Below are 25,951 nucleotides of genomic sequence, written 5' to 3'. Positions count from 1 at the left end.
GTCCCAAACAAGTCTGAATAGTAAATAGAAGAATGTTGCCTAGAAAACACGAATTTCCTTGTCCTGATCTATTACCACCATACCACATTTTCTAACACGAAAAGAGAATATCTTGTTATGGCTTATTTTAAATGCAAATTATTGTATTAGGTTAATCTTCATTGGGAATAGTTTCTACGGCTTTAGCTAGCAGATGGTAACGAGTAACGCTAGCTTAAAAGAGTAGGTTAGCTAGCAACTTTATCAAGTTGTAAGTTCTTTCTAGTTAATAATATGGTTGAGGCAATATACTGTAGCCCTTGAACACATTACTCACCATGGATCTTGAGACATTATGATGAAAATAAGCTATGAAGAGAAAATCCACTTAGTTTGAACCACCCGGCTGTAATAATCACCAGCAAACTATTTCTTGTTTGGGTGTGACGTCACAATGGCAAGCTGCGAGGGGCAATTCAGTCCAAGTCCGCAGTTTTTCGGTGGAAAAAATAGCAAAACATTAGATTTTCAAACAGGGACACGCATGTAGGTTTGCCACCCATCCCGTATAATACAGCATCGTTCCTTAATGAAAAATAAAATGCACTATCCCTTACTAAATCAATACGGGAAGCTATTTATCTTGTATTTTCGTGCACACCCGACTCTATTGCATCATGGAAATACAGTATAGGGATACCTGTTCACTTATCCCTTACCTAATTCTTAGCAGATCTTAACACTACCAAAATACTAAATCACAAGAAAAAGTCCTGCTTTCAAAATTTTGCTGAAGTAAAAGTAGGCCTACTAGTATTGTCAGTAGGTAAAGTGTCAAAAGTTTAAAAAAATACTTAGGCTACTTTGGAGAATTACCTCCTATCAGTGTCATCCTATTATATTGTACTATTAGGCCTAATGATTTTAATGTTGTAGTTAATTCACTGTTGGGTAGTGTTGGGTAGGTATTTGTGAGCTTGTCTGCTTCAGATGTACAGTTTTGACCATTAAACATGCAAATTAACTACAACTGTTAGATAAATGTATCGGAGAAGTCTCAAATTCATAATCTTGACATTCATCATCTTGACATTATATATTTACTCCTGCATGCAGCCAGTAGTGTTTCCCTTAAAGATGCATTTTAGTTGGCAGTAAATACTTTGCTATGTGGAACTTCTGATGGCCACAGCCAAACATATTAATATCAGCCCCATTCACACCCTTCGCTCTCACCTTATTAGTTTGTTACCTACACTTGTTAATTTAATTTGCAGTCAACCACACCTTACAATTAACATCACACAGTTGTCTCATTTTGGAATCTGTATATTTGTTTTAATCTTGCATTGTTCAGAATAGGACTGCACGACGCAAGGAAAATATATAATTGTGATTCCTTTGACTGATATTGCGATTGCAATAGGATTCACGATGTAGGAGGAAATTATAATTTTGTATCATTATTCTCATTTTCATTGAGAAATGTTAAAATTTAGTGTAATTTTTGTGAGGATCTGTATCAAGCAAAGTTTTATTCAGTCTGCAGGATTCAATTTGAAGTCTGGAACAAGTCTTTGGTCCTTACAACAGACATTCTTATTAACAAATAAGGTCAAAGAAGTTTATCCTGTTAGACTTTTTTTTTTTAAAAAGAAAAACTAAAGAGAGACATAACCCGCTTCCCAACCGGAGGGATTTTTGCAGTTCCTTGAACACAACGTTCCAATCAATTATTTTTTCTCGTGTTCCAACTGGACCAATTTGGGGATTATTAAGAAATTCCATAAAAACAGTATTTTCAGATGATTGGTCATTTTTGGTAAAGGGCTCAGAACAGCATGACAGGACACACAGAAAGTAAGAATATTATGGCAAATGTTTCCCAATCCTTTTCACAACATGAGTCTCCATGTAGTGATATACAATAATAAACTGTATTTCTATAGCACTTTTCTTAACAAAGTTACAAACTGCTTTCCAGAGAAACAGCAAATAAAACCAAGAACAACACAACCAACAACAATGAAGTAAAATACAAAAACAAAGATTTCATAAAGTACCATATATTTATATATATATATATGATATATATACTATATATATTATATATAATATATATACTATATATATGTAGATATTATATATATATATATATATATATATATATATATATATATATATAAACATACACACACATACATATATATACACACACAAATACACACACATACAAACATGCCTGTAAATGTACAAAGACACACAGTAAATGGGCAAGGGTAGCGCAGAATGATAAAACCCAACAGTGTATTATATATTTATAAACACTTTCCCATAAAAGTAAGTTTTAAGAATTTGTGGTTTAACTGCTTTCATTTCTTACATTGTATCCAAAGTACAAGTTTGAATTCATATTGTCCCAACCTTCATGGAAATTGACATGAAGTAATGACAGCATGCCACTCATTGGGCTAGAGAGTTTGTTTTTTAACTCTATTACATGTGGAGCCCACATATGAGTTAAGTACTTGTAGAGGTTTTATGTTTCATACCCAAACAGTAGCTGTGTTTGGATCAAAACATATATCTGTTGTGTAGAATAATAACCTTTAATGGACTTCTTGGAAAAGACTTATTTGGCATTTTGATGCAATGCATAAAGTCGTTTCGAAGAAAGAAATACAATTACCCAATTTCTGATGACCTTATTCTGACTAATGAATCTTTTCTTAGGTTTCCCCATAAAAAAGAAACATATGAAACTCAAGCCGTCTGTAACATTGCAGTAAGTATAAGGGCTATTGAAAGGACACTGGTTGAATCCTGTGTTTAAAAGAAATTGTGTTTTGTCAGTATTAGTCCTTGTTTTATGGTTATCGTGGATGCATTCCAGTCTAATTAGTTACTTCTCCAAACGATACACTGTATTTTACTGATGTTAAAACAGGAAAATCAGTAAATTTGTTTTACTTTCAACATCAGAACTCACAACAAACAAATAGTACCACTATATCTGTCTCACGTGAACACAGCCCACAGGCGTATATAAAGGCCTGACTCTCAGAACGTGCAGCTAGTAACAGGAGACACATTAACTGTCAGCTTGTATTTCTTGGAAGAATAAGACTTGAGATGCTAGATTTTTTTTTTCAAGAACACTGGAGTTCTTTAATTGCGGAAACATGAATTCAGTCTTGATGTGCAAATCAACAGACCAAGACATGGGCTCAATGGCAAGAGGCAGAAGCAGGCCAAGGTCCTACTCCTACTACAGTCCAGATGACAGTAAGAACTATGGCGGGCAGACACAGACAGAGGAGACCTTTCAAAGACCACGCTCCAGGTATTTTTCATGTTTAACATGCATGTGCTGTTTTTTTAATCCAAAATATGTTGCTTATCAGACAGGCAGGCATAATTATTGCAATTATGTGGATTTGTGTTTTAATGTTGTAGCAAAATTGGATAAAAGGCAGACCATGCCCAACACAAAAAAGACTAAAAAGAAGCATAATTATTAGGCTACAAAATTATTCCTAAATCAACTCCTCCCCAGGTCCTTTTACAGTATTGAGACATCAGAACTTGACCTCGGTTTTGACGTGGGGAACTTTACAAGGTCCAGTCCACTGAGGCAGAGGGCGAGCTCCCTACACCAGTATCAAGGGAACAAAAAGGAAAAGAAAGAAGGGAATGGGGCTGGTGTTCGAATAACCTCTAAGAAGTCCAAGTCTAAACCAAACAAGCACTCATCAACAAGAGAGCCTAATGGTATTGAAATTATGTTTTTTTAAATAGCATGTATTCTACTCCAAATGTCTATTTACATTGTTTAGGGATAAAAAAATGAAATGTATGTATGCATAATTTGCTCAGGCAGCAAAGGCAATCTCAAGTCAGAGTCCATGATGACTATCTCTGAGTCGGACAACTGGGAAATTTGCTCCAGCTCGGGGATGAAGTATGGACAGTTTGTAGACTGGGAGAAGATTGACCCTGAAGCTGCAAAAAGATACCAGCAGATCCTGCAGAGTGATCACCAGCAGCTGAAAACTATGGGCCGAGAGGGATTCTGGGCCATGCCCCATACACTAAGGGCCAAAGCATACTATCACATCATCCACAGCATCCATTCCAGGTTACGATTGTCAAATTTATTTTTATGTGTACAAGTTTATTAACACAAGCATATTATGTATTTGTGGTAGGAAACTACTTTTGTAAAAAATGAGTTTGTAATTTAAATTTAAATTTAAATTCAGGCAAATGATCTGAACATGCATTGATGTTGTATCCGAATAGGTCAGTCCCTCCAGACAGAGATGTCCACAATGAACTAGCCAAGAAGATCTTTGGAGAACAGAAAATCAGCACCCATCCAGTTCCAGAGTACATGGAGGCAGGAGAAATACCCAGGTACTTCTGTTGGATATATTCTGTATATATATATATATATATATATATATATATAGAGAGAGAGAGAGAGAGAGAGAGAGAGAGAGAGAGAGAGAGAGAGAGAGAGAGAGAGACCTCATCTGCTTTAAGCATTTATTTGGATAATTTAATATTGAGATAGTGGTCAGAAGTAATTACTGAAGATTGATGATTAAAAATCAGATCAAAATGCCACAGTAATGATTTAAAGGTGCAGTAAGTGATGTGGCATGTGATATGTAAATGGAAATCAAACAGAAAGGAGAGCACGCGCCACTATTCCACACAATCAGCAACAGGCAGCGACAGTGGATGGTAGGGGGGAGGCAGCATGGTAATGTACCAGCCGGCCAGTAGTTTTCTGTCCATGAATCTGGCGGGCGGTGCTTCTGAAGGGGGGGGGGGGGTATGTTTGTTTGTCAGTTGATTTATTATCACTTATCACTGTTTTGTCTGGTAAATTCAGCTAACTGTAAAGACGGCTAAAAGTGAAAGGAGCTAACGGAGGTGTAACATTACGAAAGCCTGCTGTTCTGACTGGGGTGCCTGCGTCTGTTTGCCAACGGTTCAGTAAACTGCCGTTAGCGTCTTTAGCACCAGAGTTAAGTGCTAACCAGGAGGGTTGCTAGCTGGCTGGGGGCTGACTGTGGATGTGTCCTCGGGGCTGTTGTCAGCTCTCATCCCGACTGAAGCCTTGCAGCGCCAGGAGACTGAGGCAGAAGACAGGGGTGTGCTAGCTACCTAAATTACAATTAGATTAGTCGTCTCTCTATACAGTTAACGTTACTGATGAATTCATGGGTCAGCCCAGAGTTGTTAACCGTGGTCAAAACAATCATACTAAATATAACTGAGCATTTTGAACGGTGTCGTAATCTTATACTACCCACCAAGAATTAGCAAACATGATAGACCTAGCATTATACTTGCTTGTCAACCAGCACCTTTACAGTAGGCACCAACGCACTTTTTCTCTTCGTTCCCCCTACAGGTTGGGAGTGGAATTGTCCATTAATGTTACCATTACCATTATTCTTATGTCTCATTCCAAAAAGTTAATGACCACTGAAACGATTTTGGAAACATTATGTTAAGGTACAAAAGAATCTTTGGTGTTGGATCAATCAACATTGAAATCAATCAATATCAATAAATAAGGTATCTGTTGTCTGACTGTGTTGCAAAGTGGGATATAATCAATGACAACACAATGCCAGTCCCCCCCCCACGGGAAAAGAAAATCAAGGTTTGTATCGAATCATGGGTTTAAAAATCGTGATCTGAATCAAACCCTGAGTTTGGTGTATCGTTACAGCCCCAGACCTGTCACATTGTCAAATGCATACTTTTACATAAAAGTCTCACCAAGTGGAGCTTTAACAGGTGTTTTGTTACTTGTTCTTCTCTCATGCAGATACTGTCTCAACAAAGCAGGCCTGAACTCCGTTAAAAAGATCCTCCTTTGCCTTGGCAAATGCTTCCCAGAAATGAAGTTCTGCCCCATCCTGCCGGCATTGGTCTCCCTCATCCTCCACTTCAGTGAGGATGAAGCTGAATGTTTCTACAGTGTGTCCCGACTTATCTGCTACAAGGACCCCAACAAGCGTTACATCGACCAGACCTTTCTCACCTACCGTGCTTCCTGTATGACCTTTGGAGACCTTGCTAATAGGTGTTGCCGAGGCATTCGTAAGCTGATCGCCAGCTCTCACCAGAACCTCTTTGATTTTTACTCTGACTGGATCATGTGGATATTCGCTGACCTGCCCTTCACATATGCTATCAGAGTACTGGATGTCTACATATTGGAGGGCTACAAGGTCCTCTACAGGTTTGTTACTGCTGCATCTTCACATCTAAACAAAATCGTTAAACCACATAAAATAACTTTTACTTTGGAAACAATTTCACGATTGTTTTTTGTATAGAGTGGCTTTGGCTTTGCTCAGCCTCTACAAAGTATCTGTGTCATCTCGAGTGGCAGACGTAGAGGACTTCAGAACCGATATGAAAAGGTTTGTGCAGAGTGTAGCTCGTCACTGTACAGCTGAGAACCTTCTGGAGAGGGCCTTCATGATTCCCATTGCCACGCGGCGAGAGCTCAACCTCTTGTTCAATGCCAATAAGGACTCCCTTATGCAAAAAGGTGTCAGCATGCACCAGAAGCGGTAAGTTAAGGCAGACATTGATACAGAACAGCCAGTGAGAGACATTTGTTAGAAACCTAGAAATAAAATAAAATTAATCTGTTTGTAAAATGCTTATGATTCATTGTTTTGCAAAGGACTGAAATCAATGCTCACATTTGTCTAATTATTGTCTTATTCATATTCTTATCATAGCTATTTTCATGTTCCTAAAGGCAGTCAGTTGAGACGGTGGACTTTACCAACTTCACCTCTAGTGTTGTGACAGGGACTGAGATGAGAGTCGTCTGGGCCTGGATACCTGAGCGCTTTGCCCTTTTTAGCCCCATTAGTCTGTATAATACAGCTGAACATGGGAGAAGCTTTGCTTCGTAAGTTACCTTTGTTCAATACTTGACCACCATTGAGAAGCTATCTGTGAGAACTAATGAGGTGTGGCTTCGCAGGCATGAATTCTGACTAGAAGTGGGTCTTTCATATCTGTATTTAAAAGCCGTCATATCTTTCTGTCTGTTGAAGTCAGGTCATTATCAATCAATAACTGCTGAACACCATGTGCCAGCAGTGAAAAACAGAATCTCAGGTCTACTCACATAACAGAAAGGGGGGTGTTTTCACTATCAACATGTTTGCTTTGCAAAAGTCAAGAGACTCACATTACAGTGGTGGCAAACACTGTTTACAGGGTTCAAAATGTACTTTTTTGTCCACCAGCCACATGGCTAGTGGATGTTGAAATTTTCCATCCACTCAATATATCACCATTGTTGTTTTGTGCTGGTGAATGAAGCAAGTCTACCAGTCACTTGCACATTACTTACCAGTATTTGGCAGGTAAATGGTGCTATTTTTGAACCATGACGGTTTATGTAGAAAATTACCTACTGGTTCCTTACTGAGTGTTTAATTGTCTTTAATTTTTTAACATATGGTTAAAAAGAAATGATTCGTATGGAAAATAATTATTTCTGAAACATAAAGTAGGGTGCTATGGAAAGATGACATATTTTTAAAATATTTTAATAGTTAAACGTTGGGACCATGTTTTGCATTTGACCCTTCCAGCTACTTTTAATAAGATACAAAATGTTTTCTTCAATTAATATACAGTGCAGGTAGGTATTGTAGTATTTTCATTTACAGGCTATGTTTAGTCAACAGTGACACTGCCTGGTTGCAAATATGGCAGCTTATGGGATATTATAAAACATCAAGTTTTTCTCTCTTATTTAGATTCTATTCACATGTGGAGGGACACGAACCAGTGGTCTTGATGATCAAAACTGTGGATGAAGAGGTAACATTAGAACACATAATGAATATTGGGATGCATTGGATAATTTTGATGTTTGTGCTTTTTTACTTAAACCATGTCTTGATGCCAATAACAAAAATAGTTAGTTTATGGAATACATTTTGTATTTCACTGAAATATTAGTATTTCTCATTTCATTTCTCAGGTCTTTGGTGCCTTTCTGTCAACAGATGTGATAGAAAGGAAAAAACATGAGTCTGAGGGACTGACGTATTTTGGAACTGGGGAATGTTTTGTTTTCACAGTGAGACATATTCCTTTCTCCTTATAGAATTCATCTCTGACATATCATATAAAGTTTTCTGTGAAATGCTTCAAATCAAATTTTGTGTCAACTTCACGTAGACAACATTTCTTATTGTTCATCAAGAAAGAAACATGCTTACTCTTTCAGCTTCGTCCCAGCATGGAGCGCTACCAGCAGGCTATGGTCAACATAATGACCAGAAGAGCTTCCCCTCAGCAGGATCAAGACAGCAGCTGTGACTACTCCCTGCACACCACTACCACAATTCTGGTCCCCCAGGACCCCAGCTACCTAACGGTCCCATTCACTGTAGCATCAAAGGAACCCATGGCTGCCAAAGAGCCAAAGAGACCCAAGGAACCAGAAGCCTCCATGTTCATAGCAGGCAGTGACAGTCAGCTCATAATCGGTATGCCAGTTGAACATATTGTTAGGTCTTTAGCTAAAGGTCAAGTCAAAAGTGAACAGTGTGTATGGAGTGCTGATGTATGTATCCTCTCTTAGGTGGGGATGGAGGTCACGCACTTTGCCTACAGGAAGACCTAGAGGGGGGATACTCAGAGCCTTGTGACACATTCAAGAGCATCCCACTTTACAAGGGACATTTCAAGATCCAGGCCCTGGAAGTGTGGGGCATCCAGAACTCTATTTCCTTTGCAGCTTTGTAACTTTGAATCTTTTGGTAAACACGGAAGCAGATGCTGATGATGCTCTTTCATTGGACTTCATTTATATGTAAATTTCAAATATTTATTTTGTGAAATGCACGAGTGAGATTTTACTTGAATTGTGGTCTACATGTCATGCCAAGTTTATTTGTATAGCTATTTATATCACATACATTGTCTTACTGGACTTTACAAAACCCACAATCCGGAAAATACTCTAAAAACATAGGTAAAATATCCACACACAAAACAAACTCTATGCATCTTATCATGGAAGGGTGAATGTTTTCACTCCATTGAAAGGGTGCAGTAGTTATCAGCCTCATATATATTGATCAGAAGCGGCCTGCCACACCTGCTACTATAGTAGGCCCAAAAAGGCTGTTATCATCTATTTCTAGGGTTTACCATGCCAAAAGCCAGATATGAGGTCATCAAGTTCTGGACCTTGATAATTATTTCCCCCAAAATACATCGTCAATCTCTGCATCTGAATGATGAACTGTTGGTGCGGGAGATGCCGGGCCACACTGCCTACTTGGGCAGCGTGTGTGCACCACAGATCTAAGTGATTCCCAGATCTAAAAGTGACTGATGGTATGCCGCTAGTAGTACAGGGGCATAAGCTGAACTCTGGTGTGACAAAGTCCCTCCCCTTGCAGCTGGACCCCATGGGACCTTATTTTATAAAATGTATGGTAGTGAACAGCAAGAGACAAATAATGTTTTGATCCCATGTGAATTGAGCCTTACACATATGATGGTTGTCAGTTTAAAAGATAATTTAGCGAGTGAAGGAAGTCACAATTTGTTGTAGTACCACTTAGTTGGGTGTTAAACTCCTCAGTGACCTACACATCTCGTCTTGCAACATATGCTACCTTGTTTGCTGCCCGGCTTTCTCGCTAGACAGCTAGCTTAGCTAGTTTATGTTGGCTTCAGCAGGACATAACTTTTTAATACTTTTGGGATGAGTAGTCTTTCTAATTACGTTTTAATGTAAATAACAATGTCTTAAACTTCAACATTTTTATTACAAACTGAGACATTTGTGACTTGCAAAATTATCTTTTTAATTGAGAAACATACTGGGCACTATTTTAATGATGTAAGCACATGGAGTGAAGCACATGGCGCAGGTGCATTTAGGGCGTGTCCAAATCCACTTTTGCTAGATTGACAGCGGAAAAAAGGGTTCAAAAGGGTTGTACTTAGTTTCTTCATTAATTCATAGATGTGTTTTGGGGAAAACATGCAATAAACCAATATGAGCATCAGCTCCCATTCCGTTAATTTTGTTGGGGGGGGCTTTTCCGCCTATAATTTCTTTTTACAGGACAGGTAGGTAAGAAACGGAAGACATGCAGGAAATCGTCACAGGTCGGATTCAAACCCTAGACCCCTGCGTAGAGGCGTAAACCTCTCAGCATGTGTGCGCCTGCTCTACCACTGACCCAACCTGGCCACCCCATTCCCTTTAAAAGCCAGGCGTGTTTGTACCTTGGTGCATTGCTATTATGCTGGTGGATTTGCACAGTAATATTTTTTATATACTTTTCACTTGAGTCTGGCTTTGCGTTACGCTGGGCCAGGTGCAAGATTGGGCCCAATATATGTAATTCATCTCCCAATTCTAACGTGATCAAATAATTACTTGTCTCTCGCCATTTACAACCGTACATATTTTTTCTAAAAGAAGGCTCCATGGTTGTCCACCGGAAGGGGAAGGATTTCACCTCTCTATGCAAATCAGTAAAGTGGCATAAACCAATCCATGGAGCTAGCCTTTGTTATCCTAGCCACTGCAGCCTTAGTCTGACAAATCAATTACAGAAATGTTTAGCCAACTAACCAAATAAATAATGAATATTTTTTTCTCCTCTGTTTTGTTGCCACAGTAAGTTATGTGCAATGCCTTGGAAATGACTGGAAAGTAATATTAGAGTTTGCCTTAGCTAACAGAGTATTTTTGCTTAAATGGCTAACTCTAGCCACTACAGCCAGTCTGACTAATCCATAGAACCAACAACATTGGAGCAAAGTAAAACTACTTATTACTTTTGGCAAATTTAATAGAACTTGATCACACACTAGCCTACATCTCATACATAAAACTCTATGGTGCGGAACATTTACCAGTATGTATGCCATATTATTTCATATTCACCATAAATAGGCTATTTTGAATGTGTAAAGGTTTGTGGCTTAAAACAAAGTCTATATGGCGCAAAAGCTCAGCTAACAACAGCCGTGTTAGCTAAGGCTAGCTCTACTATAAATGTGGGTACATCAGCAAGGATATATGAAATTTAATTTCCTGTTTGTCACTGGCAGTGGCCTACCAGCCAGCACCGTTGTTAGGAAACTCAATTGGCCATTGGAACACAAGCAACATACCACTCTGGGGATCGGTAAATGCCTTTTTTGTGAGTGGTTCTCAGCAAACGTAGACAGTGAAAATGATCTGTTGACAGTCATATTGACATCATATCACCAACATTACATAACGAACACCTTATTGTTTTATATTATTCTATATTATTGATCTGTAGAATAGGTTATGTCACAGAAATATGTATTTATTATTACAAATGAGCACACGCTTTCTGAATTTTCAGACAAAGAGGACACACACACACACACACACACACACACACACACACACACACACACACACAAACACAGGTAGGCTAGTGAATGGCCTGCAGTTACTTGTGATTTTCAACCAAACATTTTTCTTTTGGAATCTGTTGGTAGCCTTCTTGGATGTCCTCCTAGTTCTACATGTTTTTTGTATTATTTTGCAGTTTATCTTGAAACACACTTAAACTGCATAAACTTTTATCATGTGATGATCAGTTTCCATACACATGTAGTCAAAAGCAGACGTTTCATGTTGGAATTTTTTTTTTTTTAACTTTCAGTACTGTTTTACTTTTCTTACTTTCTGTGTTCATTATCTTAGCTCTTAAAACTACCTGACAGTTATCAATATCCTATAAAAAGTATACACATAATGTACAGTAGCTCATACGGTAGGTGCCACATCTAGGCTTGGTGGACGATGGGGTTCTGATCCTACCTACCAAAAATAAATGAGCGACCCAATTTGGGTCCTAGATTTATGAGACATTTGCTGCGTTCTAGTGCTGTTGGAACTATTTTAAGTGGTAAGGGGCACATTCAGTTACAGTTCAAGGAAAATGTTAAATTTGTATTGTTTGTTTGTTTCTTTTTTATAATAACAAACAAAATATATAACGTTAGTTGCAATTAAAGAAACAAACAACAACAAAAATATCAGTTTGTCTGGTCTTAATTCAGTTATAGCTACAGTCAGTGTGACGTCAACGTTAGGATTTGTTATTCGTCAACTGTAACTTGCTTAATTTGCAAGATACATTTGAATAAAACAATTACACTATACAAAATGCCTTCTATGTTCTCATCTTTCTAATAACACAGCACAAAGCAGGTAATGTCACGTGGCACATGAACTGTAAAAAGAATAGTAATCTTTAACACCTATTGTACGTTAATTTACAGATTTACGTGGGGTATTTGAAGGTATCGTTCAAGGGAACGGGCATCAACTCCACAATCAGTGTTGCCATGTCCGCTTATTCTAAGCGACTTTGGGCTTGTTTTTTTGTAAAGTCGCTTACAAATATTGGTAGTCGCGGTTGCGGTTTTTTTGGGCTTGTCATAAAGTGTGGTTGCTTATTTGGGCTTGACACAGCTTGTCCTTGCCGGCTCGCTCGATCCCGCCCCTTTCCCCATAAACACTATAGACAACAGCGTTATTTCCCACCCACTTCCTGCTTCTAATTGGCTCTGACCCAGATGGAAACGAGTACCAACCATCAGAGCAGAGCAGGGCAGTCTGTTGTTTTCTGGTTAGGAAAATGCGCGAGTAGCGACTAATGGTGAGTGTACTGTAGGAGGTTTTTGGAGGAATAATGCCCGGATAAAGTGGGTGAAATACGGGAAGAAATATAACAAAGACTGGGAGAAAGAGAAGGAGGAAAAGAATGGATTCACCCGTCGTGGGAAACAACTCAAAATCACTGTGAAAAAAAGTGATTTCAAATCCCATCAGTTTCTAATGTTAAATAATGTTAAAAGGTGTGTTTAACTTACTCCTGTGGTCATGTGTCCTGAAGCTCAGGGGGAGAAAATAAATAAACTCTACGCTACCGTGTGTACAGTTTACCAATCTGTCCACATGGATTGTAACACAGTTTTATTTATTTTTCTCTTCCGGATCTTAGGGGGCTACGTAGAAAAGTCGCTTATTTTGGCTTGTTTTCACAGGCCTGGTTGCGTATTTGTCTCGCAAGATCTGGCAACACTGTCCACAATGTTTGTTTAGCAAGCTGTAGCGAGTAACTAGTCTTTACCATAGACAGTGAAAGAAATGTGAAGTAAGTTAACTTTAAAACGTTGCGGGCAAAATATGTGACAACCTTCGGTTAAAAGAATCATTAGAGAGGTGGGACTCAATATTATACGCCTTGCGTAATCTTATTCGCCTTTGTTATGCTAGCTCACGCGACAACAACGTTAGCTTTAGCTAAATTAGCTAACGCAATCTAGCTCTTTTTGTGTGCATGGGTGTCCCAGATTAAACGAATGTCCGCCCTCAAATTGTTATAAGCAGTAACATAGTTTGCGTTAACCATGCAACGGTTGAGGTTTCTTTGTCATGACACGGTGCCATGCTCAATTCAAAAACATTGCGTTGTTGCCCTGCCTAGTTACAGATGTTAAACACATAAGAACATATGGTGTCAGCACTGTCTACGGTCCAAATTGAGGTACGTACTGTTCGATAGCTCAACTATCTCCTATTACATTTTTATCGTTTAGCATTTTTTTCGTGATTCCCTCCATTCTCCTCTTTCGTTACTCAAAAGACTAAATTAACACGTTGCTGATGTGTAGCTTTGTGCAGCTTAAAAGTAATCATTTTAAATAGCTAAGGTAAATAACGTCAGAGGTTCACACATAATCACATAAATAGTAACCCTAGCCATCTAAACAGGCGATGGTGCTACGCACATACCAAAAAAATGGCCTTTGTTATTGCTTAACCCTGCTTCAGACATGCTGGGTATCTGGTAAGAAGGTCAGAGGAATACCTTTCCATCTCTTCATACTTGGTTAAAATCTCTGGGAAATGTATCATTAACACACCATACTGTAGCTAAATAAAACATGCAAAACTTCTGTCTGGCTGAGAGCATGAGAGAACAGCTAGATAGTTGTGCTTCATATTCTCCTCTCTGTGGTGTCCTCATTATCCAGCAGCACACCACATTTTTTGATGTCAGATTGCAGTAAGAATATGATAGTCTTATATTCTGGAACGCAAAGCTATGTGTGAATCAAAATAATAAGAAAAATCTCACTAATTGACCCAAATAACTGAACCCGGCCATACAAAACATACTGTTGTGTCTTAAACATTTTGTTTCTCTTGCTTTCATCATTGTCATGTATTGTACACAGTTAAACATAAATGTTTTATGATCTATGATAAATCAAATTTGACATGGCTGAGTTTAGTAAAAAGGTCTTGCTCAGTGTGTCACAATAAAAAAAAATCTAAGGGATCCATGTCAAGATTGTTTGTTTATGTTATTGTTATTATTTATGTTAAAATAATTGCTTTTGGCCAATATATCATCAGCATATGTTTTAAACTCCAAAACCAGTTTCAGCTTCCAAACTCCAGTGTTGGTCTGGCTATATTATACATTATTAAGCACTGCTCTACAATACTGATATAATTGTGTCTTTTTATATAAATAGGCTGCAGTCATGGGCCCAGACACTGCAGCTGTCCCTAAAACAGAATCTTCAGAGGAAAGTAAGTGCTGATGCGGCTATGTATTTTTATTTTTATTTTTTCTTGTCATCACTCAAGTTATAAAACAGTTATCTGTTACACAACTGATAGTCACTTAGTACCCAATTTCAATACCTCTGGAGGAGCAAATGTCATCTGTGCCAATTAGCCTGCAGCATGCTTCTACCAAGATCCGATAATGTTTGTGTTTGGCTAACGTTACACATTGTAGTGGCACGCAGGAAACACTCTGTTCCGCACAGAGACTGGGCTCATGTAGTAGGAGCTAAAAAAATAACTAAAGGAATGTGTGTCTTAATGTGTAACCTTTTAATTTATTTTTCTTAAGTAACATTTGGTATTAATAAAAGTATTGTTTAGGAACTGGTATCAAAGTAATGGGATTGGTATCACCACCGGTATCAACTTTTTTTGAACAATACCCAGCCCTACCTATAGCTATAATGCTTGTGTCTACATTATCCCTCTTATAACACGGCTACTTACACAATCAACCAATATTTTGACAAAAACAGAAATATTTTAAAAGGATTTTATTGATTTAAAAATTAATTGTATTGCTTCCACTAAAGAAAATAGCGTATTCTGTCTCTACAGTTTTTCTTTAAAGTCAATGGTTGTAACACTGCGTCCACAGCAACGTTAACTCTTTAGATGTTTCAAGAGTGATCACAGCTGCGTCCATGGCAACGCTCTGCTATGCATGGCAACAGTCTGCTAAGCCCAGTTCAGACCAAAGATTTGCGATGAGACAAGATGAAACTTGCAACTTCAGCGTTTGTCACTCCCCGATGTAAGTCGAGTGCAGATTTGAGTTGCGCATAATCAGATTTAAAAGGTTTACGTCATAACGTGTCATACTGAAATTTGTGAAATCCATGAAATAATAAACTTTTCTCATTACGAACAATGACATAAGATGGGAATCATTTCAAAAACTTTTTAGCTATCTATGACTGTTTGATTGATCAGATAACGTTACTGTGCTTTCAGGCAGTTGTTGAGGATCTGTCTGAAACTCTGCCATTTTGACCAGCTGTTTGTAAAAAATAAAAATAAAACGGATTATCAACAACAAGCTGAGTCGCAGCAAAACCATCAGCTGACTTGAGTCAAGCCAATACGGACTGGTTTAGATGGTTGCAACAGACCGCAGAATGCCGTTTTATTCAACCAAGTCGTGTAATGACCACAGTTAAAAGGTAATCATTGCATTCTGCTGAAATTTGATTCAATCAGTTAATTCTTTGATGTCATTGTTCCTCAGGTCCCCGAGAAGTTGTTGAGAAGGTAATCTCAGAATCAGATTCCAATGATGCTTCAACTGCCACTGAGCCCGAGAACTCCAACCAGCCAGATAGTAACATATCAGACAAGTGTTACCCTTGCTCCATTTGTGGCAAGGTATTTGACAGACCCTCAAAGCTAGAGCGGCATAAACCTGTACACACAAGGAAGCCTAAAACTCTCTATCAGTGTCAGCATTGTGACAAGAGTTTCACACAACAAGAGAAGCTGATGCGACACCAGAATTGCCACAATAGGACGAACAAGCACCCCTGTCCTGACTGTGGGAAAGTGTTCAACAGGCCTTCAAAGTTAGAGAGACACAAGCACACCCACTCAAAGAAACCAAAGGTGCCTCATCAGTGTTCATACTGCATGAAGACATTCAGTAAACTTAACAAACTTGTCCGGCACAAGCGAATGCACACCGGGGAAAAGCCTTTCACCTGCTCGGTCTGTGGAAAAGGATTCTCTGAGTCCGGTCACTGCAAAGCACACGAAAAGACGCATGAAGAGCAGCCAGAAAAACCTCACTGCTGCGCGGACTGTGGGATGTGTTTCTTCAAGGCGTCGGAACTCCGTCGGCACTTCCGCTCCCACACGGGAGAGAAACCTTTCAGATGCACCCTGTGTGAGAGCTGCTTCTCCCGCTCAGAAGGGCTTAAAAGACACATGAGGAGCCACACAGGGGAAAGACCATACAAATGCATTATCTGCGCAAAAGGGTTTTATTCTCGTCAGGATTTGAATATTCATGGTTTGACCCACTCAGGAGAGAAACCACATCTTTGCCCTGTGTGTGGTAAAGGCTTCTCACAGCTGGGCAACATGAAAGAACACGAGCAAAATGTTCATATTAAGTCAGAGAAATATATTTGCAACGAGTGCGGGGCAACCTTCACGCGGTACAAGTCGCTGACAAAACATCAGAGGACACACACAGGAGAAAGACCCTATCTGTGCCTCACCTGTGGTCGCAGGTTTTCATGGAGTCATTCTCTTAGCAGACACCGGAGGACACACACACACAGACAGATGTCTATGGACACATCCAAAGACATATTAAGTTTTGAAGGACCCTCTGAGAATCCTAGCAGTTGAAAAAAAGGGAAATCCTTATAGAAGGACACTTCATCATCAAGCTATCTTCTTGGAGCCACAGTCAAGCTTAAATTAACTCATTTGTAGTCATGTGTAGTGTGTTGAGAGAAACGTTTTGAAGCTGAGTGGCGATTCACCTTGCTGCTTGATTTTTTTTATTTGTCCACACAATATCAGTTAGAAATTCTCAGTACAGGCCTCCAGATTAGCTTTTTTATCTCAATATTTATTGACCTAAGTTATGGTCTGTTAATTGGGTAACAATATATGTGGCTATTAAAGTACACTGCTGTATCTGGAGAAGCACAATTTACTTTATCATAAATTTGGACTAGCCTGCAGACATTGTGGAGGGATATCTCATATCATGGAACAAATTCCTGTTTGTTATTAACCAAAAGATGTGTAGCAACCAAAGAAAAGTTACCCTGCCAGAAGGCTGTATAAATAATGGAGATGTCAGACTTAAGTCTTGACTAAATCTGACAAAAACTTCCAATAGTCATTAACTTAATCTGCTACCTCACTAACGGAACGATAGAAGGCACAGAAACATTAACCAGCACAAGATTTGGGCATGGTTCAGTCCATACCAGTAGCTCACTGATTTTCTTAAATTGTACTTTCTTTTTTAAGTTTGTTCGAAATTAAAATAACAAATGCCAAAAATAAAACAATGTGTGTACTCTGTATAGTACATTTTTTATAATGTTTTTTTATTGTTATAATTCAACCTTTACAGAAGTGCAGTAGCAGTTTCCCTCTGGTATGAGCTGTGTAAAATTAATCTGAAGATACGTCAGTATTACATATTGCACCTTTAATATGTATCACATATATATTGTGTAGTTATGTAATACATTGATGTTCTTTATAATGCTATCTACATACTTGGTTGCATACTGTGATAACTACATTGTGCTGTAGTTCATTGCATATTAACAACACAATGTGCTCACCACATTCTTAAATACATATTCAATTGATGTGCTCAAATGTATTTTTAGTTGTGCCCACAATGATATGAATTGAACCTTGAGCTACATAAATCTCCTTAAGCTATTTTATAGAAAGTGTAGTAATCAATAAACGTGTCTTTGTACAACAGCAGTTGCAGTTAGAGCATTTTTTAATTGTGTATGACGTCCAGATAATTCTGCTGAATGTTGCCTTCTTGTAAAACCACAGTTGCCTGTACGGTTTTTATGTCAGGTCTCAGATTAAATAGTAGATCCATCTCTACCAATAGCAAAGAAATTAGAAGAATTAAAAATGTCTTAGACATGTAGTTGTTATTGTTCTTCCCGCACCTAATTAGCTAATATATTTCCCGGTGGTACAACTATTTGTCTTTTAAGTTTGTATGTGCACTACTTTGAAGAAGTAACGGTAACATTTCCAAGAGCACCTGAAGCACGGCTGCAGCGAGGACGTTTCACCAGAATGCCTACAGTTTCACCCAGAGCCATCACTCTGGTTACGCCCATAGAAACACCGACCAATCACAGTGGCTGATAGAATCCCAGCTGTTGCTAAGTAACGTTTGTTTGGTGTAACTAATGTTAGTTGAACTATCAGGCCTGTTTGGGAAAACTACGGTAGCGTTAGTTTTTCTAGCAATATTTCCATTTCTTGATAAAAGTAGGCCTAGCTATCTCAACACTTTACAGAAGATATATATATAACATTTTAAGCCATGGCTCTTGAAACACAGGGAGTGCCTCAACTTGAACTGGAGGCTGTTATTGGGTTCAACGGTAAGTTGTCCTGCAAACGGTTCTAACCTGTTAGCTAACCCAGTGTTAACACAAATCAAACTTCAAGGAATTGTTAACATTACAGCTAGTTAACACGCTAATTTGCACACATGGAACACCTGGGATTCTTTTTAATTAGTGTAACGTTATAGTTAGGTTTACAGCTAACGCTAGGTTTTGTGATATATTAACTGTCAAAGCTAACGTTTGGTTTTAAAATGGTCAAATGAGGTGGCAAGATAAAGTGCTTTGCTAACTAGCTAGCTAACTATTTTACACTATAGAAAGACCCTACGGTGCAGCTATAGGTTGGATATACGTAACCTGTTCCATCATGATCGCAAACAGTTTACCTTTGTCCTTTTCTATCTTAAAACACGTTCTATCTTAGTTAATTCTACATTTTGTGTTATCAGGCCATGTGTTTTCTGGCCTGAGAGTCCATCCAGACAGAGAGCATCTAATCTATCCTCTGGGATGCACAGTCATTCTAAAGAGAATCAAAGATGGCAAACAGGAGTTCCTACATGGACACACCAACAATGTATCCTGCATTTCAGTGTCCAAAAGTGGATTATATATTGCCTCTGGACAGGTCAACTTCATGGGCTTTCAGGTATGCGTAGTTGCTATACCTTGTATTTAAAGTGTAAGAACTCAACTGAATCCTCAACACCAACACTTAGCGTTACCTGTTTAATTTGTTTTCCCTTTTGATGTTTTTTGGTGAATAAGGAAGTAGTCATTGTTTTTTGCTTTAGAAATATGTGGGCTTAAATCCATTTACACTACAGTAAGGAATGGCAAAAGAAATGTGTAATTTTCACATGTAACATTTTAAATATTTGCCCAGGCTATGGTTATCATCTGGGACTATGCACAGCGAACAATCTATGCCCAGCTGCTGCTCCACAAGGCAAAGGTTGAGGCTCTGGCCTTCTCTCCCAACAGCAAGTACCTGGTGTCCCTTGGAGGTCAGGATGATGGCAGGTAAACAACAAGTGTGGGTGGTAAAATTCTGTAGTGCTCCCTCCAAAAAAAAACAGATTGTGTCACACAGGATTGAGGAAAAGAGACACGTGATCAGCTCATAGACTTATTTCTGCAATTGGATCAGCTGAAAACCAGGATAGTAGTTTAGAAATCTCATAATAAGCTCTGCACTCTTTTTTCTTTTTTCTTTTTAATGACCAATCTCCACAGTAAGGCATGCAGCATTTTGACACTTGACTTTCAGAACAGGGTTTCCTGCAGTGGCCATTTTATGCAAATTTGGCACATTATTACAGTTTGTAACACTTAATAAATACAATAACTTCCTGCAAATCAGTTTTTTAGTGAAAAGAAGAGAGAAGAAAATTGTCTCTTTTACTGAAAATGTAATAAAGAATCTTACAATCTTAGTAGTATGTAAATCCACGCAACTTTACATATTCTTTATTTGTTTAGTGTTGTTTTTTTGTGTTTTTTTTAGCATAGTGGTATGGGATATTGAGACCAAGCAGGCCATCTGTGGGAGTCCAGCTGCAGCTCACAGTGCTGGTCACTGTCTCACTGTGCAGTACTCTAACACAAACAACAATGTATTTGTTTCTGCTGGGAGGTGAGTATATAGTGTCTATTGGCATTCTGTAAACCAATTTAAAACTAGCAACTAAGAATTTTAATTAGGAATATTTATATGATTGGTCCTGTTTTTGGGCAGCGGAACATTGCGTGTCTGGGAGCTGGACCTCCCCAACAGGAAGATCAGGCCCACCGAGTGTCAGACAGGCAAGCTGAAAAGGATTGTAAAATGTATAGAGGTACGACGCCATGAAAGTCTTTCATTCACATCAGTTTGTTTACTCATCTTATTTAACTAGTTTGCCATTTTGAGGTTCATCTGAGTTTTGCAAAATGGCTATTGCCAAAAGTCACTAAATGATTGGTGGCACAGTTTCAGTAGATGCATTTGGGGGCGATGTATAGTTAACAATCTATGAACATGGCTAGCAATTTAATGTGGCATTTCTGTTTTTTAAATTTCAATTGTCCAAAAACCTACACCAGCTACAGTAATATTAGATAGTTTGCTCATGTTGACTTGTTTATATAACACAGATCATTTATATAACACAGATCGCAGAGGATGATAAATTCATTTTCTGTGGCACCACCAGTGGAGACATAATGAAAATCAACCTGAAGACGGGGCTTCTGAGTGACTATGGTCCAGTTAAAGCAAAATACAGCCTGGTAGGTCAGTGCAACGAGAGGGCTTACATTCCTAATTTGTCTCTGTGAAAGTAATTTCAGCTGTTGCTCACTCACATTGAGGACTCCTGCTGCACATAAAGTGCTGATTAGACTGTTTTTACTGATGGATTGCTACTTTTGAAATATATGCAAAGGCTCATCTCATGTATTTTATTTGATCTGCAACTGTAATGTCTTTCTTGTTTGTGAGTACTGTATGTTCCTTTACTACTAGTATCCAGACTCATCTAAAGTGTGGACGCATTTAGGTTTTGCTTCCTGGAAATAATTTCAATTCACCAATTCAGAGAAAACTCACCAGGTCTTTCTAGACATGGTTCAGCTAGTCAAGCTACTTAAATGTCGGTGCTCATACCTTTCTGTTCAGGGTGTTAATGTCATAAGGATACTGAAGTCTGGAGACCTGCTTGTAGGCTCGGGATCTGGCATCTTCACTCTGTGTTCCAAGACTAACTTCAAAACTCTTCAGTGAGTCCAACAACTGTGTCACTTGAATCATCACAATAAAAAAAATAATCTTACATTTGGTAATAAATGTTTAGCAAGGTTCACAACTTTGTTTCTCTATATCTTGTACATTAGAATACATATCTAGGTGCCCACAGTATATAATGTAAACAGTTTAGCTGTGTTTAGTGCTCATTATCATCTCCTTTTTTCCTCTTCTCCTGTATTAGGAAAGTCCAGCTGGAAAAGGCGGTAACCTCCATTGCAATAAGAGGGGAGGGCCAGCAGTTCTTTGTTGGAACGGAGGCTGCTCAGATGTACCGCTTCAGTTATGAGAACTTCAAATCTGAACTAATTTCCACCAGCCACAACAGTGCTGTCAAGGACGTAGCCATATCTTTGTAAGTGGCACACAGACAATTTAGGGAGAAAGAGTCAAAGTTCCACCAGAGAGAACAACACGGCAAATGCTTTTACAGCTTTTGAATTTCAAGAAATTCCGAGAAATAAAACTTCATCATGCTGTAAAGTAAACCCTTTGCTCTGGAGCGTGACAAGATAGAATTATTTACAATGCATTTTTTAACTTTTTTAAATCATTTATGTTTATGACTACATTTTAGAGATTAATTTTCAGTTCATTTCCAGCAAATACCAAGACACACCAACATCTGAACAGAATGGGGCCAGTTGGCTGTTCAGATCTGTTTAGGACTATTATTTGAGGTTGTATAAGCATGTGTTGTCTAATTCAACATTTTCAATCTGTTGGCACGTGTGTAACAAAAACAACAGTGCTTCCCCAAACTTGACAAAGACTAAGGTGGTGCTTACAAGCAAGCACACAGCACACCACACAGTGTTGCTTACCTTCAATTGGTGTGTTGGCCTGCCTTAGATTGAGATAGGCAGGTAGATTGCAATGCCGGTTTTGCTCCCTGGGTTTTTCCAGGTTTTAGACTTTGACTTAGACTTAGACTCAGACTTCTCTTTATTGATCCTTTTGGGATGACTCCCGCGAGGAAATTGAAAGTTCCAGCAGCAGTTTTAGCAAGAAAAAAGAAATAAAAAGAAATAAAAAATAGATAAAAAAGACAGTATAAAGACAACAAAATAACAATAAGAACAACAATAAGAACATTCGTCAAATAAACAAAGAAAAGACCATAAATTATTATTAAAGTGTCAGTGTTTTTTTCACAAGCACAGATTTTACAAGAAAAATAGTATTCTTTGTGTCATCTATAGTGCAACAAGTACAAGTGATGATTAAACTTGTATTGTGAATAGCTGTATGTCAATTTTGGGTAAACCACTTAAACCACGTTTATCTCTCATAATGTCCGACATTCAGTACCCCATTTTGCTCACTAGAGGGTGACATATGCTTGCCTCATTCAAGTTGGTTTGAGTTTAGAAAAACACTACTGGTATAGGTATATTGTACAAACACCTGGGTAATGTATTGAATCCAACATCATCATGTCATTAATTACATAGATACTTGGTTAAATGTAAGGTGATATTCCTTTAACTCAATTAGCACTATGTATGGGGCAACATTAGCTCAGTCCATTGGGACTTGGCTTGGGAATGTCAATTCAAGTCCCCTTACAGACCAAGTACAGATTGTGGACTGGTAGCTGGATAAGGGCCGTTTCACCTCCTGGGCATTGCCGAGGCGACCTTAAGCAAGGCACCGAATACTGAAATGCTCATGGCGCCTGTTCATGGGCAGCCCGCACTGACATCTCTCCATGTAATGCATGTGAACAGGTCCTGTTTGCACGTGTGTGTAATACGGGCCTATGTGTGTAATGTGTAAAGTAACAAAATGAACAAATCTAAATTCTTCTTCTTCTTCTTCTTCTTCTTCTTCTTCTTCTACTATAACACATGGTTATACCCACATTCACAGAGCTGTAATTCCAAATGTTTCACTCTTTTTTTTTCTACTAGTGGAACATCAGAATTATTTGCCACCTGCTCTGAGGAGGACATCAGGTTGTGGCACATAGACAAGCCCAAAGAGCTGCTGCGCATTACTGTACCCAACATGACTTGTAATTCCCTGGACTTCATGGTTGATGGACATAGCATTATCAGTGGTGGGTATCAGAGAGAGAAATTAGTAAGCAAGATTCCATTGGAGCTCATTACTGCAAAAAAAAAAATTCCGTCATAATTATATCAGTAAACATTTTCTGAAGTTATCTACTTGCACTAAAATAATACACATTAAATCAAATTAATTTTCTTGATAACTGACTTAAAGTGTATTTAACTCTCTTCTAGCATGGAATGATGGTAAGATTCGTGTGTTTGCGCCGGAAAGTGGCCGGCTCATGCTCATCGTTCACAATGCACACAGAATGGGTGTGACAGCAATTGCTGGCACCAGGGACTGCAAGAGGATCATCAGTGGAGGGGGGGAGGGGCAGGTCAGTACATATAACAGTGATAAACCTCAAACATAGAATTGTTAAAAAGAAATGGTGTAATGTCCAGTGTTGTCATAAAATGAAAACACAAAGCAACACATTGAAATCCTCCACATGCACCGTGATAATGTTAAATTTTAGAATTGCAGTGTGCACTAATTCCTCCAAGAGGCAACTGTTTGCTACCAGACACAATGTGTAGTACAACGCACCATTTTCTGGACACATTTTTTTATAATAATATAATTAAGAAGCCATATGCTTAAAATTTGGAATTTGTGCATTCCTGTTGTTTATTTTAGAATTCCTCCTTAATCTGATTAAATGGTTTTAAGGATGAAAATGTGTACATTCTAAATTAAGTCTTAAATTTGAATAAGTAATTGTTTGTCTTTTTATTATTATTAAGGAAAACTTAAAGCGTAACTCTCGCCAAAATGCCAAAACCTAGGGTCTTTTTGTGAATGTACCAGAGTCAAACACTTTTAAGATTTACCGTATTCTAGTTTTTGGTCAAATGGCCTTTTGAATGGGAGAGCCAGGGGCACTGCTATGATAGCATCAAAATCACTATTTTTAAAACTAAGAGGGAACACAACATGAAACTTTGCTCAAAATATCACCAGGGGCTCTACACACTAACTCCAGCATTGAGAACATTGTTATACACAGAACTCACTTTAGCTACAATATATACTACAAATATACAAAATGAAACAATTTTAAAAGGCAGCATGTGAAAAATGAAGCAACAATTATAATAGTAAACAGTACAAATGTAACATCTATGATACAGATTCAAGACTAAAATGTATGCACTGTACAGACCCTGCAAATCCTTGTATATGTTTGAGCACTGTGGCATACAATGTTATTGCAGTTTGACAGATTGGAAACCGTTATAATATCTTTTATAAAGACAAATAACTGAAACAAAGATGAGAAAGCTTTCTGATTAACTGTCATATCTGATGTAAAAAAGGGTCTTCTGTGAGGTTGAATGAGTTTGGGTTCACCTGTTTTAGGTGCGTGTTTGGGAGCTGCAGTCACACGGCCATCGGCTGCTGGAGACCATGAAAGAGCACAAAGCCACCATCAATTGTATCAAAATCAAGAGTGACGACAAAGAGTGTGTCACTGCCAGCTCTGATGGTGCCTGCATCATCTGGGACTTAGTGTGAGTAGCCCGTCTGCATACACAAACACTTCTGTCTGAACACAAGGCAAGAACAACACACACATCTGTCACATGTATCCTCTTTGTTCTTGTGTATTTAGTGCATAAAATACCTCTATGTTTTTAGCTGCAGTATCTATGTCGTGCAAAGCCGCTACACTGAGTCAAATTTGTAATTAACTTATTCTCCATTTTACCCCACAACCAAAAGCGGATGAGTCTATTTTACTAAGAGCAGAGCAGACCAAATGGAAAGGTGCAACTGGATCAGTTCATCACATTATACAGTACAAAACATATTATAAATAATTTCTAATGATATACATAGACACCAGAGAGAACCTGACAGAAAATAGAGTGCTGCCTTCAGGTCTGAGTTGTGACAAGAGTGAAGTGCTGAAACTGTTCATTGGTGTCTAGGTACAGTAGAAATACAAAAATAAATCCATTGCATTCTTTATGAAGAAAGCTTTAAATCCTTTAATATGTGGGGCTTCTTCTGTGAAGAGAATTAAACCTTTAAAAACTTAGATGGTTTGCATGTTTTTTCACTTTGTTCCCTTCAATGACCAAGCGTGGGGATATAAGGATTGAAAGCCTTAAATGGATGCATCAAGAGTAGCATGGATTTCCTTTTTTTGTAGCATTACTAACAAGCTGATGTTGAAAAGAATATTAGTGAGACAATAGCCTTAATGAATCTTGATTGCCCAATCAGACACAGGGTTTTTTGGGTTCACAGAGGAAGTTGTGCATGTGTGTGCATGTTCTATTTGCTTTGTGACTGCATGGTGCATTTAAGTGGTTTTTAAATTTGTAA

General features: G+C 38.4%; 4 protein-coding genes and 1 long non-coding RNA gene across 9 annotated transcripts in view; 3 read left to right on the top strand and 2 right to left on the bottom strand.

The window, feature by feature from the left end:
• Positions 1–450, bottom strand: part of stx8 (syntaxin 8) — a 45,739-nt gene extending 45,289 nt beyond the window's left edge. Inside the window, exon 1 of the mRNA XM_032534139.1 lies at positions 317–450. Coding sequence (XP_032390030.1) covers positions 317–333 — 17 coding nt within the window. The 5' untranslated portion in view covers positions 334–450. The remainder of the gene's footprint in view (positions 1–316) is intronic.
• Positions 451–3,064: 2,614 nt separating this feature from the next.
• On the top strand, positions 3,065–9,314 carry LOC116700684 (TBC1 domain family member 24). Of its 3 annotated transcripts, none has more exons than XM_032534080.1 (11): positions 3,065–3,322; positions 3,536–3,750; positions 3,856–4,117; positions 4,282–4,395; positions 5,828–6,244; positions 6,342–6,581; positions 6,776–6,931; positions 7,794–7,857; positions 8,021–8,119; positions 8,270–8,531; positions 8,627–9,314. In XM_032534080.1, the coding sequence occupies exons 1-11, from the start codon at positions 3,162–3,164 to the stop codon at positions 8,788–8,790; spliced, it is 2,154 nt and encodes a 717-aa protein (XP_032389971.1). In that variant the 5' UTR covers positions 3,065–3,161; the 3' UTR covers positions 8,791–9,314. The 3 variants fall into 3 exon arrangements, with proteins under 3 accessions (XP_032389971.1, XP_032389990.1, XP_032389980.1); XM_032534099.1 differs by having other exon boundaries at positions 3,599–3,750; positions 8,627–8,881; XM_032534089.1 differs by having other exon boundaries at positions 3,865–4,117; positions 8,627–8,881.
• Positions 9,315–13,124: 3,810 nt separating this feature from the next.
• Positions 13,125–17,742, top strand: LOC116705030 (zinc finger protein OZF). Of its 3 annotated transcripts, none has more exons than XM_032540878.1 (3): positions 13,125–13,214; positions 14,605–14,662; positions 15,930–17,742. In XM_032540878.1, exons 2-3 carry the CDS (start codon positions 14,614–14,616, stop codon positions 17,048–17,050), a joined length of 1,170 nt encoding a protein of 389 aa, XP_032396769.1. In that variant the 5' UTR covers positions 13,125–13,214; positions 14,605–14,613; the 3' UTR covers positions 17,051–17,742. The 3 variants fall into 3 exon arrangements, with proteins under 3 accessions (XP_032396769.1, XP_032396756.1, XP_032396763.1); XM_032540865.1 differs by having other exon boundaries at positions 13,132–13,607; XM_032540872.1 differs by having other exon boundaries at positions 13,152–13,282.
• Positions 15,325–25,951, bottom strand: part of LOC116705052 (uncharacterized) — an 11,867-nt gene continuing 1,240 nt past the window's right edge. Inside the window, exons 2-3 of the long non-coding RNA XR_004335837.1 lie at positions 25,204–25,212; positions 15,325–15,376 (exon numbers count right to left, since the gene is read on the bottom strand). This is a non-coding gene — a long non-coding RNA (uncharacterized LOC116705052). The remainder of the gene's footprint in view (positions 15,377–25,203; positions 25,213–25,951) is intronic.
• Positions 18,546–25,951, top strand: part of cfap52 (cilia and flagella associated protein 52) — a 13,922-nt gene continuing 6,516 nt past the window's right edge. Inside the window, exons 1-11 of the mRNA XM_032540854.1 lie at positions 18,546–18,807; positions 19,224–19,423; positions 19,661–19,797; positions 20,282–20,410; positions 20,513–20,612; positions 20,929–21,045; positions 21,434–21,534; positions 21,744–21,914; positions 23,473–23,621; positions 23,809–23,954; positions 24,980–25,131. Of these exons, the coding sequence (XP_032396745.1) occupies positions 18,747–18,807; positions 19,224–19,423; positions 19,661–19,797; positions 20,282–20,410; positions 20,513–20,612; positions 20,929–21,045; positions 21,434–21,534; positions 21,744–21,914; positions 23,473–23,621; positions 23,809–23,954; positions 24,980–25,131 (1,463 nt within the window). The 5' untranslated portion in view covers positions 18,546–18,746. The remainder of the gene's footprint in view (positions 18,808–19,223; positions 19,424–19,660; positions 19,798–20,281; positions 20,411–20,512; positions 20,613–20,928; positions 21,046–21,433; positions 21,535–21,743; positions 21,915–23,472; positions 23,622–23,808; positions 23,955–24,979; positions 25,132–25,951) is intronic.

Source organism: Etheostoma spectabile, chromosome 2 (genome assembly GCF_008692095.1).
Source record: "Etheostoma spectabile isolate EspeVRDwgs_2016 chromosome 2, UIUC_Espe_1.0, whole genome shotgun sequence".
In the NCBI taxonomy this organism is placed as follows: Eukaryota; Metazoa; Chordata; class Actinopteri; order Perciformes; family Percidae; genus Etheostoma; species Etheostoma spectabile.
The sequence above is the reverse complement of the archived record's forward strand: the minus strand, read 5'-3'. Positions and strand labels throughout refer to the sequence as shown.

Bases quoted from the DNA above. Each gene is read 5' to 3' on its own strand.
- LOC116700684 (XM_032534080.1), top strand. From the start codon at position 3,162: ATGAATTCAGTCTTGATGTGCAAATCAACAGACCAAGACATGGGCTCA. The intron at 3,323-3,535 runs GTATTTTTCATG...ACTCCTCCCCAG, and splicing joins TTTCAAAGACCACGCTCCAG to GTCCTTTTACAGTATTGAGA. The intron at 6,245-6,341 runs GTTTGTTACTGC...TTTTTTGTATAG, and splicing joins GGCTACAAGGTCCTCTACAG to AGTGGCTTTGGCTTTGCTCA.
- LOC116705030 (XM_032540865.1), top strand. From the start codon at position 13,575: ATGGTGTCAGCACTGTCTACGGTCCAAATTGAG. The intron at 13,608-14,604 runs GTACGTACTGTT...TTATATAAATAG, and splicing joins TGTCTACGGTCCAAATTGAG to GCTGCAGTCATGGGCCCAGA. The intron at 14,663-15,929 runs GTAAGTGCTGAT...ATTGTTCCTCAG, and splicing joins AACAGAATCTTCAGAGGAAA to GTCCCCGAGAAGTTGTTGAG.